We start from the raw sequence: 15248 nt of genomic DNA on the forward strand, positions 1-15248 counted from the left end.
TAATGTGGGTTTACTTCCTTAAAAAATTCTAACATTAGAAGCGCTTGTTTCCTTCCTGTTTTCACCCTGCACTATATGCCCCCTCTAATTCTTTTCTTTTTCTTCTCAACGCTGCTGTAGCACCCTCTAATTCTAAGAGACAAAACACTAGTTTACTAAAAGAAGTCTTCAAACTATTTTCATCAGGCTCCTAATCAAGTTAAAAAAATAAACCACAAAACTGAGCATCGACCACCCTCTCTCTATATATGTGTAAGTAAATCTAAATTATCATGTGCATATTATGAAAGATTTTTAAAAGAATGAGTCAGAGATGAAATAAACTATTTTAAAATGTCTTTCTAGTCACAATATCCTCATATTATTATTAAACTGATTTCTCAAAGTACAATATACACATATGGTAAAGGTTCAACACTAATGATAGTGGATATAAATTCATACCTCCTGTCTTCCTGATAACTTTTAAACATTTTGTCCAACTTAGCAGATCTGTTAAGTCCATGTTTTTATCAGATAGCCAGTAATTTTATCTTCTAATGTGTTTGATGCGCTCAGGATACGAAAGTGTGTCCATTTGCCTTTTTCTTGTCCATCAGTGTTTGCATTATTACCATCTTGCAGGGATTTTTTGGAAAAATATTTTAAAACATGTGTCCCTTTGGCTAAACAACTTATATGGACTTACTTCGTCCACATAAGTAAAATGCTCAAAGTGAACATGGAGTGAGGACATCACTGTGACACCGATTCAGGAGACTGTGTGTTGTTCACAACACACAACCATCAAAACTACTGACCACTGGCAGCAGGTATGTTAAATATTTCACAAATCTTTTTTCCCCCCCCCCAAATAAAAAGTTTTAATAGAAGTTCTAACATTTTCTTCCCACACTGCCAGTGCATTATTCTGGAGACTGCTGCACTAAAATCTAGATCCCTAGCATATAGCAGGTTCTCAGCCAATGTTTATTCGTTGAGTAAAAGCAACACATCTGCTATTCAGATTTTTTTGGATGTTGTTCACAGTATGTTTCAGGACCATCATGTAAACCAGACTCTGTTGCAAGTAAAGGTTTTGAAGGTAAAAATCCAGGGAGAATAGGACTGCTTATAATACCAAGTTTTCTTCATAAAGGATCTGTATCTTTGCTTTGTAACTTTTTAAAATACATTTATTCCTAGGTATATTTGACAGTTTTTGTCATTCTGTTTAATACTTTTGTTTGCTCAGTTCCATCTTCAACTGATGACTGCTAATAAAGAGAAAGCTATCAGTTTTGTATATTTATCTCATGTCAGCTTTCCAAAATTTCTTATTAATTCTAGTGCTGTTTTCAACTAGAGTCCCCCTGGGCTTTCTGGGCATTCTATCATATAATTTGAAAACAGAAATAATTTTTTCTGTGTTTCCAATATTTATACCAATGATTTCATTTACTGTCTTACTGCAATGGCTAGAACTGCCAAAACAAGTTTAATAACAGCAACAATCATGTACATGATAGGAAGTATTTCTGTCTTGTCTCTGATTTAAGGGAAACGGCTTTAACATTTCATCATTCAGTATATGATGTTTGCTATTTTGGGGTAAATTCTAATAGTTTAATAGTTTCCTTTTATTTCAATGTTACTAGGTTTTCTTAAAAATGAGAAATGGCTATTAATAAATGTATTTTTTGCTTCTAATGGTACAATAATCTGGGGTTTCTTTAAATAATGAATTTGTCAAAAGACTTCAGGTGAAATTAACTCTACTTGACGATTAAATAATTTTTCTTTTTGATATATCTTACTGGTTAGATTTAACTTGTAGTTATTTGCAACTACAGTATTTTAATTAGCAAAATTAGCTTATTTTCTTTTTGGAGTTTCTATCAGATTTCTGTGTTAAGGTTTTGAAAGTTTCATAACATCAATGTACTCAATATTAAATTTTAATAGTTTGAGGCCGCACTGTCCAATAGTAGTTACTAGCCATATGTGGCTATTTAAATTTATATTAATTAAAAACCAAAACATTCAATTCTTCAGTCACACTGGCCACATTTAACTGCTCAATTGCCACTGTACTGACTGACACATGTAGTACACACACGACAGAGAAAAATCTCTACCTCTTTCTCAGCTTTAAAATTCTCGTTTTTTTCCCCATTGCTGTTAGTGCTATCGAAGTTACCCAATTTATAAGGTCCTACATCATATTCTTTGAAGAACTAAGAAAATATTCTCAAACCAAACCATTCTTCACTCACCTGAAACAAAGAGGAATCATCATACAAATGAACCTGATTTTTTTATGCAACAGTAAAGAAATAAGTCCTTTAATCTACTGCTACAAAGCTATCTTTATAGAGTAAGTCATGTATAATACTAACACCAAAAAAAGAGAAAACCTTTTATGTAAAAAATACCCCTCAAAAAGGGGACACAGTGACAGATCCTTCATTAAATTTTAAATTCCTTTTCATTCACTTGCGTAATATTTTTATATTGAGGCAAATTTGACCTCTGATTTTATTATAAATGACAGAGATACTGAAAAATAGCAAGCTAATATTCTAGTGACTTCATCTATTTCAAACTGAGAAAAGTTAAAATCTAAAAGACTTATTTTAGAAAGCAAGCACATTTTTTAATTCTTTTATTAAATTCTGATGTACTGCCATCAAATAAGCCAATTATGGAAAATGAGAAGAATATCTGCAGAGAAAACCCATATCCTTTGTTAAAGGCAGACAAACATCAGCTTATTAAGGAAAAGCCTTTTATGTTTTTAGACCACCTCTATTAGAAAGTTTCTTTTTAAACTCCAAAATACTGTTTTTAAATAAACAAGACTCTCTGTTCTCTGATTTTTTACAACATTGAAAATTTGTGTCCAAATAGTTTATATACTCAACAAAAGATTTTCTGCTTTATTTTCAATCACAACTGCCTTAGAAAATGATTCAGTTATCAGTAAAAACCTACAATAAAGCTTTACTTCTGTTAACTTTAATTAAAATTGCTATTTATTTATATGTTTAAAATCTGAAAATACAAGCCTTCTTTTTCTAGACAAATAAATTGATTCACACTTCATAATATTTCTTTGATGGAAAGGATGCTTTGAAACATTATCTGCCAGGAAGGAAACATTCTAGTAATTTACTTTTAATACTCCTTTCATAATTCTTCATTGTCAGAAATTCAGCTATTATTGATAAGGATCAAAGTTGACAAGACAATGTCAGATTTCAAAAAATTATTTTTTCAGTATCTTACCTCTATTAACTCCAAATGTCTACCTGCATAAGAAGTAAAAGTTTCTTTGTTACAGTATTTGTGTCTTTTCAATCACAATAATGTATACCACATACAATTCCATTTATATTAGTTAGGGGAGGAGAGTTGGGATGGGAGAGAAGGAAACATTACTTAACAAATAGTAAACTGAATAGGAGCTCTTGTATGAAAATCTTGGGAAGATTTTCATTTTTATTGAAATCTTCATTTATCTCTCAGTTTCATGTTAATCCGTTTATCTCCTTAAGGAGTGGGGGCTGTGTCAAATCAAAATTATTCCTTTGGCATTGCTTTCCCTCATTTGAAATAGTGACCTGTGTTATGTTGCTCTGCTTGGTTGATAGGTGTTTCCAATCTGGACGTCCTGTTTATATCAGAATTGAGGGAAGCTGCTCGCAAGGGTGTCTGTCTTGTGAGGGAAATGAAGCAGCTCACCTATGTCATGACTTAAGTCTTCTGCAAGAAAAATGTTCTGTGGCTCTTTAGTCCTCTAAGATGATCAAAGGGGCACAAGATCACAGATTTGGTGGAACATTCCCCATTTTTTGGAAGACAGCTAACAAAATTCAATCTTTCAAACATACGTTGCCCTACTGTGCTCCAGATACTGCGTACTGGGGAAAACACAAAGATCTAAGATATGGTGTCTACAGTCTCCAAGAACATTTATAAATAACTAACATGCAGCAGGAAATTACAAGTATCCCAAGAACTAAAAAGTTCAGGAGAGATTACATCCAGTTACAATTGGAACTGGGAGAGGAGGGGAGAGTTCAGTGATAACTTCATAAAGGACTGCAAAGATAGGACAGGGCAGGGACTCTTGGCAAGAGGAAAATAGAGAGAGAGAAAAACTGTAAGCCTCAGAGTATATTACAACTTCTCTAGAGCACAAAACACACTGGAAAAGGGACTTTAACATTAGCTAAAGTCAAAGTACTTAATAATTAAATATGTTATACCTAATGCACCAGTGTTTTACCTTTGAAGCCATTCAGTCTAACCACAGAAATCAATTTTCAAGGAAAATTCATAAACTGGAGGGAAATTACTAACGTGCACTGGAAAATCTCTCTCTGTCTCGTGCATGCACATGCACACTCTTTCTTCATACAGAAATAGAAAATCTCTGTTTGTTTCTTAATCACAGTGAGGTGTGGGAGGAATGTTAATTTAAACTACAGCTTCATCAATTTACAACTATCACAGATTCCTTTTTGGCCATCAGTGTGATGCTACAGGGTGATTCCCTGGGCATTTTGTTCTAAAACCCACAAACGAGATGATAATGTGAACAGCTGCAACTCCCTTCCTGCATTTCAGAAGCTCTGGGTGTCCACACACTTGCAGCTCTGTATAACTTCACACAAAAGACTGGCAATTGGCCAAGAAGCCTCAGCCATGGTGTATACTCCTCAAGGTTCAAGATTTTCCATTAAATTCCAATTTGGCTATGAAACGACATATACTTTAACAGACTATACCACTATAAATATAAAACAAATTAAAGTCCAATTTCTGTTTAATAAAAGTATGCCCCTAAAGTGCAACATATAAAGACATTAAAATATATAATCTATATTTTAAAGAGCCCTTTGAATATAATTATACTCCATTAAGATAATTCCTAAAATTTCCTTGAAGTTAGTTTCTTTAGAATCTTACCAATAGCAAGAAAAGCAACTGCAAACTTGTTATAGCACATAGAGATTTAACTGTATTTCCAAAGTCCCCCATTAAGCAGTTCATGCACATTGCTACCTGAAAATCAGGAAGAATGAATTTTCTCAATATCTTGTATGTATAGGTTGACATGACCTACGACAATGACTGTGAGATATTAATTTCTACTGCCTAAAGGAGAAATACTTATGAACAAACAGAAACACATGGTTCTGTTGTCGTTCTAGTATATAAGTTTCCTGAGGGAAAAGGGAAAAAACTAATGAAAACACTTTAACCGCCTGGCTAATACTTAACTTTGGTAGAAAGGAGTGTTTCACAATAGCAAATAACAATAAACTGAGCACTAACCCTTGTGTGAAAATCTTGGGAGGATTTTCATTTTTAATGAAATCTCCATCTACCTCCAGCTTCTCTCTCTTCTAGGTCTGGACACCTTCCACGCAAAGGATCACTGAAATAGTAGTGATCTGAATGACTAAACCTTGAGATGTTTATTCAATAGCCATAATTTAATAACATTAAACCCGTAAAAATTTAAAAGGCCTGGCAAACCACTGGCCTTTTTTTCCCTCCTTTTGATGGGCACCTTTCTCCAATACAACTATCAACTAAGGACAATGTAGGAAGGACTAGCATCCCACTTCAGTAGAAGGTATGAATTTGAAGTGATATTTGGACTTTAAATCCCCATCTCTGCCCAGCGATTGCCTTCATGTGACATTCAAGAGCTGTCTGGCAAGAAAAAATATCTCCAAAGGGATCTTTTAAATGGCTTGGGGTTTTTTTCCCTTCAATATCAACAAGCATTTGAATTGAGGGTAAACTGATTAAAACAAGAATTATTCATCATATTTACTAGTCAAAGAAATAAATTTGCTTCACACCAAAGGTAAAACTGAAAAATATACTGACTTTCTGAGCATATCAAATGGATGTGGATCGTTAAACATCACTTGTAACCTAAACAACCTCGATCAAAGTTGTCATAAAAACACTTTTATTGTCATTTATATTATACAGGCATGTATATTACATTATAAAAAGAAAACAGGGCCTCCAACCTCTTTTTAAAGGATGAGATACCTAAAAAAAAAGAAAAAGAACCTGAAAGGCTACACCCAAATTTTTGACATTTACCTCTCGGGGAGTAGGAGAGGAGAGTAAAACTGTACTGGGAGAAGGGAAACTGTCAAAACAATTTTGTAAACAGAGAAGTTAAAATTTTTAAGATTATACGGCAAAGTGTTAACTAGACAGTAGGAACATGAGTTTTGTTTTGGAACATGAGTTTTTATATTATTGTTCAATTAAAAATAACACAAGAAAAAGAAAAGAAATTATAATGAACAAGAAAGAAATAGATATATTTCCCCAAAGCTTACTGGGATGGACAAGGAGTAGGGCGTGGGAGAGAAGAAGAGGCCTTGAAGTCTAAAGGAACACTGCAAAGTGAAATCTGAAATGCACAAAGACAGGGGTTCCAGACGGCTCTAGTCCCCCGTGAATTCTAACAAGACTAAAAGGAGGTAATGCAGTAGCAACTAGCTTAGAGACTGGGGAAGGGAAGGGAAGAGGGCAAGGAAGGTAGGAGCACACTTGTACACACATAGGAAGAAATGTCATTTCCAGAAATTAACTTACCAGTATGTACTGTAGCTACTGCAATCCATACAAACTGTATGTTGAACTTTATCTTGCTTTTCTGATTTCTTATGGTTGGTTAAGGGTATTTGTGCATCTTCATAATGTTTTTTTGCATGGCCATTCACATACCTTACAAAAACCAAATGAGAATTTACTTTAAATATTGCATTGGAGATTAAAGTACTAAGAGATAATAAAACTGTTAATCAAATCAAAATGAGAAAAATCCTGTAACAGTGTTCAATCATTTAGTAATTTATTAAGCTGAATACTTAAAATATGTTTCCTTTTTGCAATAAAACACCACAGTCAATTTTTAATTATACACAAGACTAGGCCCACGCAAGGAAAGGCATTATTTATGCAAATCAGTCTCAATACCATGAATATTAGCACTTGTAAATGCCTTTGCTGATGCTTTAGCTATAGCCTTTTTTTTTTTTTTTTTTTTAGTTTTTCTCAGACCTCTAGCCCTCAACTTCGGCTATTATCAAAGACGAGCTCTGTAAACTAAATTAACTCAACCACTTGCTACAGGGCTACAGGCTCTCTGCTTGGGTTGCTACTTAACATAAAACATGAGAGTCAGATATGGAAAGGGATGATTATCTTTCATCTCTCTCTCATCAATATGTCTTCAAATCTTTTATTTGAACGCCTAGATAATCAGCTCCACTCATATGGAAACGCGTTTGTTCAGAAACAATCCAAACGAAACACAAATCATCTTAAGTTTATAAAAAACTGTTATTTATTTACATGTACAAAGATAATCAAAAGTTGATTATATTCATAAGAATTTTGTAACATTTTGCAACTCAGGCTTAATAAATCACCATATTACAGCAAGCAAAATGAAACTGAAATAAGGATTCATAAGCACATGATGTGCAGCTGAATTCACCTACACCTTCACCTAAAAAACTGCGCAATGCTGTCACTGACCAATGCTGTGAAGACCCAGTAACAAAACTTCCCAGTTCCTAGAAAGCAGCCAATTTGTAGAAGGCAACACCTACTTGAAAATTCAGTCAAGGCAAATGTAGTTTAAATGGTACCAAAATAAATAAGCTCAGAGAATTCAGATGATACTTCATCGTGAGTCAGCTTAATTGCACCAGAAGTACCACTTACCTTGGGGAAAGGAGGATAGTTGTGGTGAGCAGGAAGGATCAACTTCAAGCCCAGCCTCTACACCCAGGAAAACCGGATGCATTCAAGGCACTATTAACCTCAACTCAGAATCTGATCATGTTCTTTTCCTGCCTTTTCACGGTACTTTTAACATGGATCCTGTGTCCACAAAACTGGACTAAAGTGAATTTTAAAGTCAAATAACGATTAAGAGTATAAGCTCAAAAACTAGACTGCCTGGGTTCAAAAGTAGGCTTTGTCACAGCCTGCTCATGTGAGCTTGGGTGAGTTACTTAGCCTCTCTGTGCTTGTTTTCTCATCTATAAAATGGAGATAATAGTACTTTGTGTCTCATGGGTTGTTGGGTGTGGCAAATAACAAATGAATGTCAGTGATTATTTTATTAGCATTTTTCTTTCTATGCTTAACTACTCCTTATTCAGAATCCAAACAACATAATTGCTTAGAAGGTGGCCACACTAAGCACATATTTTGAGAGAACACATTATTGCACAGGTCAAGAAACACTAATCAAAAAGGTAAACTCTACTGCATCATATCATATAGGTTCAATATCTAATCATCTTAATTTCCTATTCTTATCACATATTGATAGTACTTCACCATGAAAAACAATAGTTATTTATTGCAATGGTAATAATACTAAACAATAATAATAAAAGGCATTTCTACTTTCAAGTCTTTGAAAACTGATCATCTTTACATAGTACCTACAGCTTATTTAACTACAACACCATAGTCTCCAAATGTTCTAGATGGTTACTTAAATGGTTCTTGTAAATGTCCTCAATACAGTAAGAAGGATGATTACCACTGACATTAAGATTAGCAACGTTTTAGCTAATACCCAAATACATTAGTCAGAAGAGGTTAAAAGTTTTGTATAAAGTAGCTAACATAAATATTTCCCTCATCTAGTTTTGAATTTTAACTAGACATTTTGGTCTATAGCATAAGAGGAAAAATTTCACTATACAGAGCACAGATTTCTAGTAACGATCTCAAAAATTTGAAAAATAACTTAAATGGGATGATATCATGAAGACCAACAGAATATATAATTCATATATGCTATTGATAAACTATGTTTCCTAGTTGAATGAATATCCAAGACTCCCCTGAAGACAAGTAGTCTAAAATTACAAAAAAATCAGTATACTTAGCAATCAACACCCAGGACAAAATGATGAAAGAATATTAACCAATCAGCTATGTAAAATGGAGATCCAAATTCAGGCTACTCTCAATTATCTGTTTAATCTACTTAACCATATTTCTCCAAAACTATGTCAAATTTCTAAATTTAAATTTGTTTGCAATTGGAAACAGTCTACCTGCAGAGTCTAGAAATTTTTCAATTTATTTTTCCAAAACCTGCAGAGAATTGTTTTGTGCTTGCCATTAAGAACATTATTCTCTCCAATTTTTGAGAGTTTGTCAGGTCTTTTGATTGGCATATGACCTTCAAGATTTAAGTTGTAGAGCACTATGAGACAACTGGAGAACAGAACTACATAAATTTTATGGCATTATAATTCTCACCTCTCAAAATCTAGGAGAGGAATCTGTCTCTTCAAGTGTAGAATTTAAGTGCTTCTACTTTTCTTCTTTTTACAAAAAAAGTTATCTGTACAAAGTATTTTCAGGTTCCCCAAATCCTAGAGATTTCAAAACCACAACAGCCACAATTAAGATATGCAGTTAACATTTTCCAAAGGTACTCTTAAGTGTACATGGAAAAAATACTCAATTCCAGGACTCAAAATGTGAAAAATCAAAAGTTCACTGTACAAAGATGCTCTCTTCATGCAATGAGGATTTTAAAATAACAAAGGGGAAATAATCCAGATAAATATAATATAGATTTCAGCCTGTGTGACTCAGTATGATTTCTCATCTGCTTGCTGCTAAGCTATTAACTTCTTTTTTTTTTTGAGACAGTCTTACTGTGTTGCCTGGGTCAGAGTGCCGTGGCGTCAGTCTAACTCACAGCAACCTCAAACTCCTGGGCTCAAGCGATCCTTCTGCCTCAGCCTCCCGAGTAGCTGGGACTACAGGCATGCGCCACCATGCCCGGCTAATTTTTTGTATATATATTTTAGTTGCCCAGCTAATTTCTTTCTATTTTTAGTAGAGACAGGGCCTCGCTCTTGCTCAGGCTGGTCTTGAACTCCTGAGCTCAAACGATCCACCTGCCAAGGCCTCCCAGAGTGCTAGGATTACGGGCGTGAGCCACCGCGTCTGGCCTAAGCTATTAACTTCTAAAGTAAATTTAAGGTAGATTTTCTAAGCTAAAAGAGCAATAGAAATAAATGTGCTACTACTAGGCCAAAAAATACAGAAGTTGATATTTACTTAAGTTTGTATTAGAAGAAAAGAGTTACTGAAGTATTTAAGTAATATTTTGAAGCCAAAAACTGAGAAGAAATGCTCAGACTTAAACTGGAGTGGGGTGAGGTAGGAGATGTTAAGTCCATAGAAAGCAAAATGTTTTAATGGAACAATGAAACATTTGGTACATCTCAGACAGGAATTAATAATGAACTCCACAATGAGGTCATTTCAAAGAGAATTTCTTTATCTGTAAATAAGAGGTGGGGATGGGGTAGGTAACAGGTGGAACAAGATTGGCCACGTGTTAGTTAATTGTTGAAGCTGGGTGATTAGAACATGGGGCTCAGTTACACTCTCTCTACTTCTGTGTGTTTAAATCTTACCCTCACAAAAGGTTGAAAAAAAATCACCATTAGGTAAACTTTCATTTCAAGATTTCAACATCCTTATTTCATCTTTCCAATCAAATATTACTAGTAGACTGTCTTGATAATCAAACTAATTCTTCTATCAATATGAAGGGGTTTTCCCCTAGATTTTTTTCCCAGTTGTATCACAGAACCAAGGGATTCGATTGGAGAGGGAAGCCCTACAGAGAATTATACACCATGATTAACAATGGTACTAAATCCAAATCAATAATACTCTGACATAAAGCTTAAAGACAAATTTTACAAAGCAAACAGGGCAGTGAAGTAATTAGCATGTCACCTACCTTCCACAGTGGACACTTGAACAAGTCAAACAGACCCAGGGGCTTTTGTTGGACCGGCACACTAATAAAAAGAAAAATACACAATATACCAATTGTATCATGTCATCTCCCAATTTCTCCCCATTATCCTGTGATTAAGTCATAAATCCCACGGCCGCTTAGGTATACTGGAATCACAAATCCCTGCTTTGCGGATGCATTTACACAAAATGGCTGCCTAATTAAAGTTATATTGAAAAGAATTTAAATGCATGTCCACAACAGCTGCGTGTTTTAATTGCTGACTCAATTGAAATAGCTTAACCATGTTAAACACATACATTTCTCCTTTATTACTTATTCCCTTTTACCACAGTCCCCGACAAGTTAATGATAGCCTATTTTCCCATTAAAAACATTTTTTAAAGTCTAGTCTTTTAATCACGTCTTTGCCATGCAGGTCATATACCATTAAAAATGACAACTCTTTCAGTTTATTTATTAAAAGGCACAACCTAAGGATACAATTGGGAAGACGAAGACTACGTTTCCCAAAGTAATTCTCAGTTGCATAAAATATATGATAGCTGCACATAATTCCTGCTGACAGTATAATCAGGACATTAATTAAGTATTACAGGAGTGAGGTAAGCAAGAAGGGGTAATGGAAACTTTTAAAATACTGATTTAAATTTTGCGAGTAAATTTGTTTACTCACTTACTTTTTTACTTTTTAAAAAAGTCCTGTACATGTAGCAATGATTTTCAAAAGGGAGGAATATAAAAATCACCTGGAAAGCTTTTTCAAAGCACCTAATAAGTTCTACTCAGCCAAAAATATCTACACGGAGGTAGGGAAAGATGTACAAAGAACATGTATGTACATTTTGAGCAAAGCAGCTTGTCACATGATTCCCTAATACAACCCCTTGAGAGCCACTAGTCAGCCTCCTAGGGGCATGCAGGGAGCGCCACAGTAAAACCACACACTCAGGATCATAATAAATCCACCACCTGGCACACAATACGTGCTCAATAAACACTTATTAAAAAGAAAGTTTAAATTTGTTAGTTTAGGATACTAAGCTCTTCCAAGATCTAGTCCCTGCCTACATCTCTCTTGCCTTATCACACATCACAACAGGCCTTCTCACTATTAAAAAAAATTAACCAAAACTGGAAATAAGGTCAATTGAGAACTCTTAAGTCCTTTCAATGTATGCTGAAACATTGTTTAAGAGCGCCTCCCAAAGATATTTAATTATGGTTCCTAATTGTTTGACCTGCTGTTTACTATTGACTAGGACCCAAATTCTATAAAGTTACAGAAAAACTTGTAGATTTTTATTTTGCAGAGATAATTTCTGTCCAGCAGACTCCAAAGGTCGTGGTTTTAGTATTCTGTAAGATATTAGCCAGTTTTGTATCTAGTCTAGCAATTTTATTTCAATGCTCTTTCTTCAGTGTCTATATACACTCAGTTCCCAAATACTCTTGGAGCCTGCTTTACTATCCTACTGGTTCCCTAATTAATGAGTTAAATTAATCTTCAAATATGTTCATTCTATATTCATATGCGAGAGGAGGGGTGAGGAGGGGAGAATAGGAGAGTGCAGTGATATAACGTCCAAGGGACTCTCCTGTCTGGCCTGCACAGAGCTTCAACTGTTTTTGGATATGAAAGCTTTGAGTGATAAACCTCCTTCAAGCTAGCCAAAGGCCCTCCCTTTCCTTGGTGCATTCACACATTCACATTAACTACCAGGGCCATCCTTGAAGGTGTTTGAGTTTTTTACTCAATTTGGTCTACTTTTGTCATACGTGCATGTAAACCACATGACAGAAGGCCTAGAAGCATGCCTACCAAACTGCTAACAACAATTATTTTAGATAGCTACATGGGAAGGCTATTGTGAGGGGAGACTGCTGGCTTTTTATTTATACACCCTTGTGTTGTTTGGCTCACAGCAACAAGAATATGATATTTTTATAGTATGAAAAGAAAGTCCAATATAAAATATATTTTTAAAAATAAAAAGTAAATTGGAACAGAGCTTACTTGAACAGGTATTCATGGTTTGAAGTATGATTTGGAGGACTGAGAAACTATGAATATCATTATTTTGTTAGTCCAGCAAATCCTTTTCTCTTAGTAAATATTAAGAAACATTGTAACTCAATCTGGAAAAAGAAAACTGTAGGAGTTTAATATCATCCTGAAATAATTATGTTACAATAGTAAATTTAGGGCCAAGTTTTTAACTATCCAGGGAATTTTTTTTTTTTTTTTTTTGGTAATTATGGAGGATTTTTTTCCTCCTTTGTAAGAGGAAAAGGAATCTACAGCAAAGTCACTGATACTTTGCTTTGGTGTGTTTCCTGCCAGGTGTTCCTTTTTTACTCCTTGTATACTTGTAAACATATACATAGTACATACAATTTTGTGATCTCATTTTCCCACCGTCCATACACGAATACATTTCTTCATGTTACTGCATTTGGAACAGAGTATTATAAATCTAGTTTTATCTCAATTATCTTATGAAGTTTTATTAATTTTTTAAATTTCTCTATTCAATTTAAAATTAAAAAAAAAAAAACCCTAAGGCAAAACGGAGGAGAGAATGGGGAGTAACTGCTTAATAGGTATGGAGTTCATTCTGGGGCGATGAAAATGTTTTGGATCTAGATAGAGGTGGTAATTGTAGATGTACTAAATCCCATTGAATTGTTCACTTTAAAATGGTTAGTATTATGTATGTTATATGAATTGGACCTCAATAAAATAGATAAGAAAGGGATGAGGAGAGAAAATGAAAGGAAATAAAATATTTCCAAAAACTTTGGAAATAAATGATTATGCCTTTTAATAAATCTCAAAAACAAAAAAAAAACAAAAACAAAAAAACTTCACTTTCTGCCAGGCATGGCAGTGTGCACCTGTAATCCGTACTACTTGGGAGGCCAAGGTAGGAGGATCACTTGAGCCCAAGAGTTTGAGACCAGCCTGGGCAACAAACAGTACTTTCTAAGGGTATAACATATTCACATTAGAAAAACATTTGAATACTAGAAAGATACAGAGCATGGCAGATTCTGAAGCCAATAAATGGCATGACTTTGGGAAATATTTGCTCTCTTTATACACATTTTATCTAAGAACCTTTAAGAACCCAACACAATTACAAAATAGAATGAAAAATACTGGCTTTAAATTACACTAATTCTCAATTATTGTTAAGAATAGAACAGGTCATAGTATGAATAAAAGAATATCTCAGATAATCTTAAAACCATTTATGTTAATCACTTTTAGGAGAACAATCTTATTATAAAAGGTAGTTTCAATTTATAGACAGATGGGTTTCAAAAGTTTATCTGTAGGATGAACACATTTCCCTTGGAAACGTGTTAAAGATTTCTAGGTTTTTCTATAAAACTACATGAAATACTGCTGAAATAGTCATTTATATACAAATGTATATATACATATATACACAACAAAACCACACATAATCAATAAAAATATTTTAAAGCTCTGCATATAGTATCTATTCAGCAAAACATGGAAATACTAAACCAAAGAGTTTTTTACTTTTTTAATCTTAAATGCTGGTACTTGAGAGAAAGGGTGATAAGGATGGAAATTTGTAGAAGTTCAAAAAATTAAATCTGGAAACTTATAAGGGCTCTTGAATATATCTAATTACACTTCCAGGTGACATCAAGGAAAAGGAAGCCATGCATTTCTCACACTGTTACACTTGGCCACAGGAGGGTCATGTGGAGTCTCATTAAGTAAAATCTCATCTTTTACTCAGATTATAAAATTTCCTCAAACCAAGATACCCTCTCCTCCAGCAAATTTCTTCTGTTTGCTTGGATTCTTCCAACCCTGATGTCAGTGTCTCATCTCCCAGCCCCTGGGCATCTCAGACCAGAAGCTGGCACTAACTAGGTTCCCTTCACTCCCCCCCTCTTTGGCTATGACCTCAGAATCTTCCTCTATCCCTGTTCTCACCCTCAGCCCCAAGCTCTTCAAGTTGGCAGAAGGGACCCTTTGTCTGGAGGGAATGGAGAATCTCTATCCTTTCCTGAGCCAGGGTCATTTTCCAGAAGGTAGAAGCTATAATATATGCTGGACATGGGAGAGGGTGGGAAGAGCCCCAGCCTCTAAAACATGCTTCAGACATTAAGTCTTCTTCCTTAAACCCCTCAAAGCTTGAACTCTCCTAAAAAGCAGGAGATGAGAACTTAAGGGGCACAGAGGCAGAGGGAAGGCATCTAGGCATCTAGGTGACCTACGGACCCAAGTGGTTTGACCTCTACTATTCTCTGAAGGGAATGGTAGTCTGCTCCTTTATCAAGAGAGATAAAGAAGGGTAGGAAACTAGGGTGTTGTGCTTAAAGGGGCCTGTTTACAGAAGAATGTTCTCTGGTTGTGTTC

General features: G+C 34.7%; 1 protein-coding gene across 1 annotated transcript in view; it reads right to left on the minus strand.

Moving 5' to 3' along the window:
• Positions 1 to 15248, minus strand: part of USP3 (ubiquitin specific peptidase 3) — a 186991-nt gene that overhangs the window by 149984 nt on the left and 21759 nt on the right. Inside the window, exons 2-3 of the mRNA XM_069482975.1 lie at positions 10823 to 10883; positions 6616 to 6747 (exon numbers count right to left, since the gene is read on the minus strand). Of these exons, the coding sequence (XP_069339076.1) occupies positions 6616 to 6747; positions 10823 to 10883 (193 nt within the window). The remainder of the gene's footprint in view (positions 1 to 6615; positions 6748 to 10822; positions 10884 to 15248) is intronic.

This window comes from Eulemur rufifrons, chromosome 2 (assembly GCF_041146395.1).
Source record: "Eulemur rufifrons isolate Redbay chromosome 2, OSU_ERuf_1, whole genome shotgun sequence".
NCBI lineage: Eukaryota > Metazoa > Chordata > Mammalia > Primates > Lemuridae > Eulemur > Eulemur rufifrons.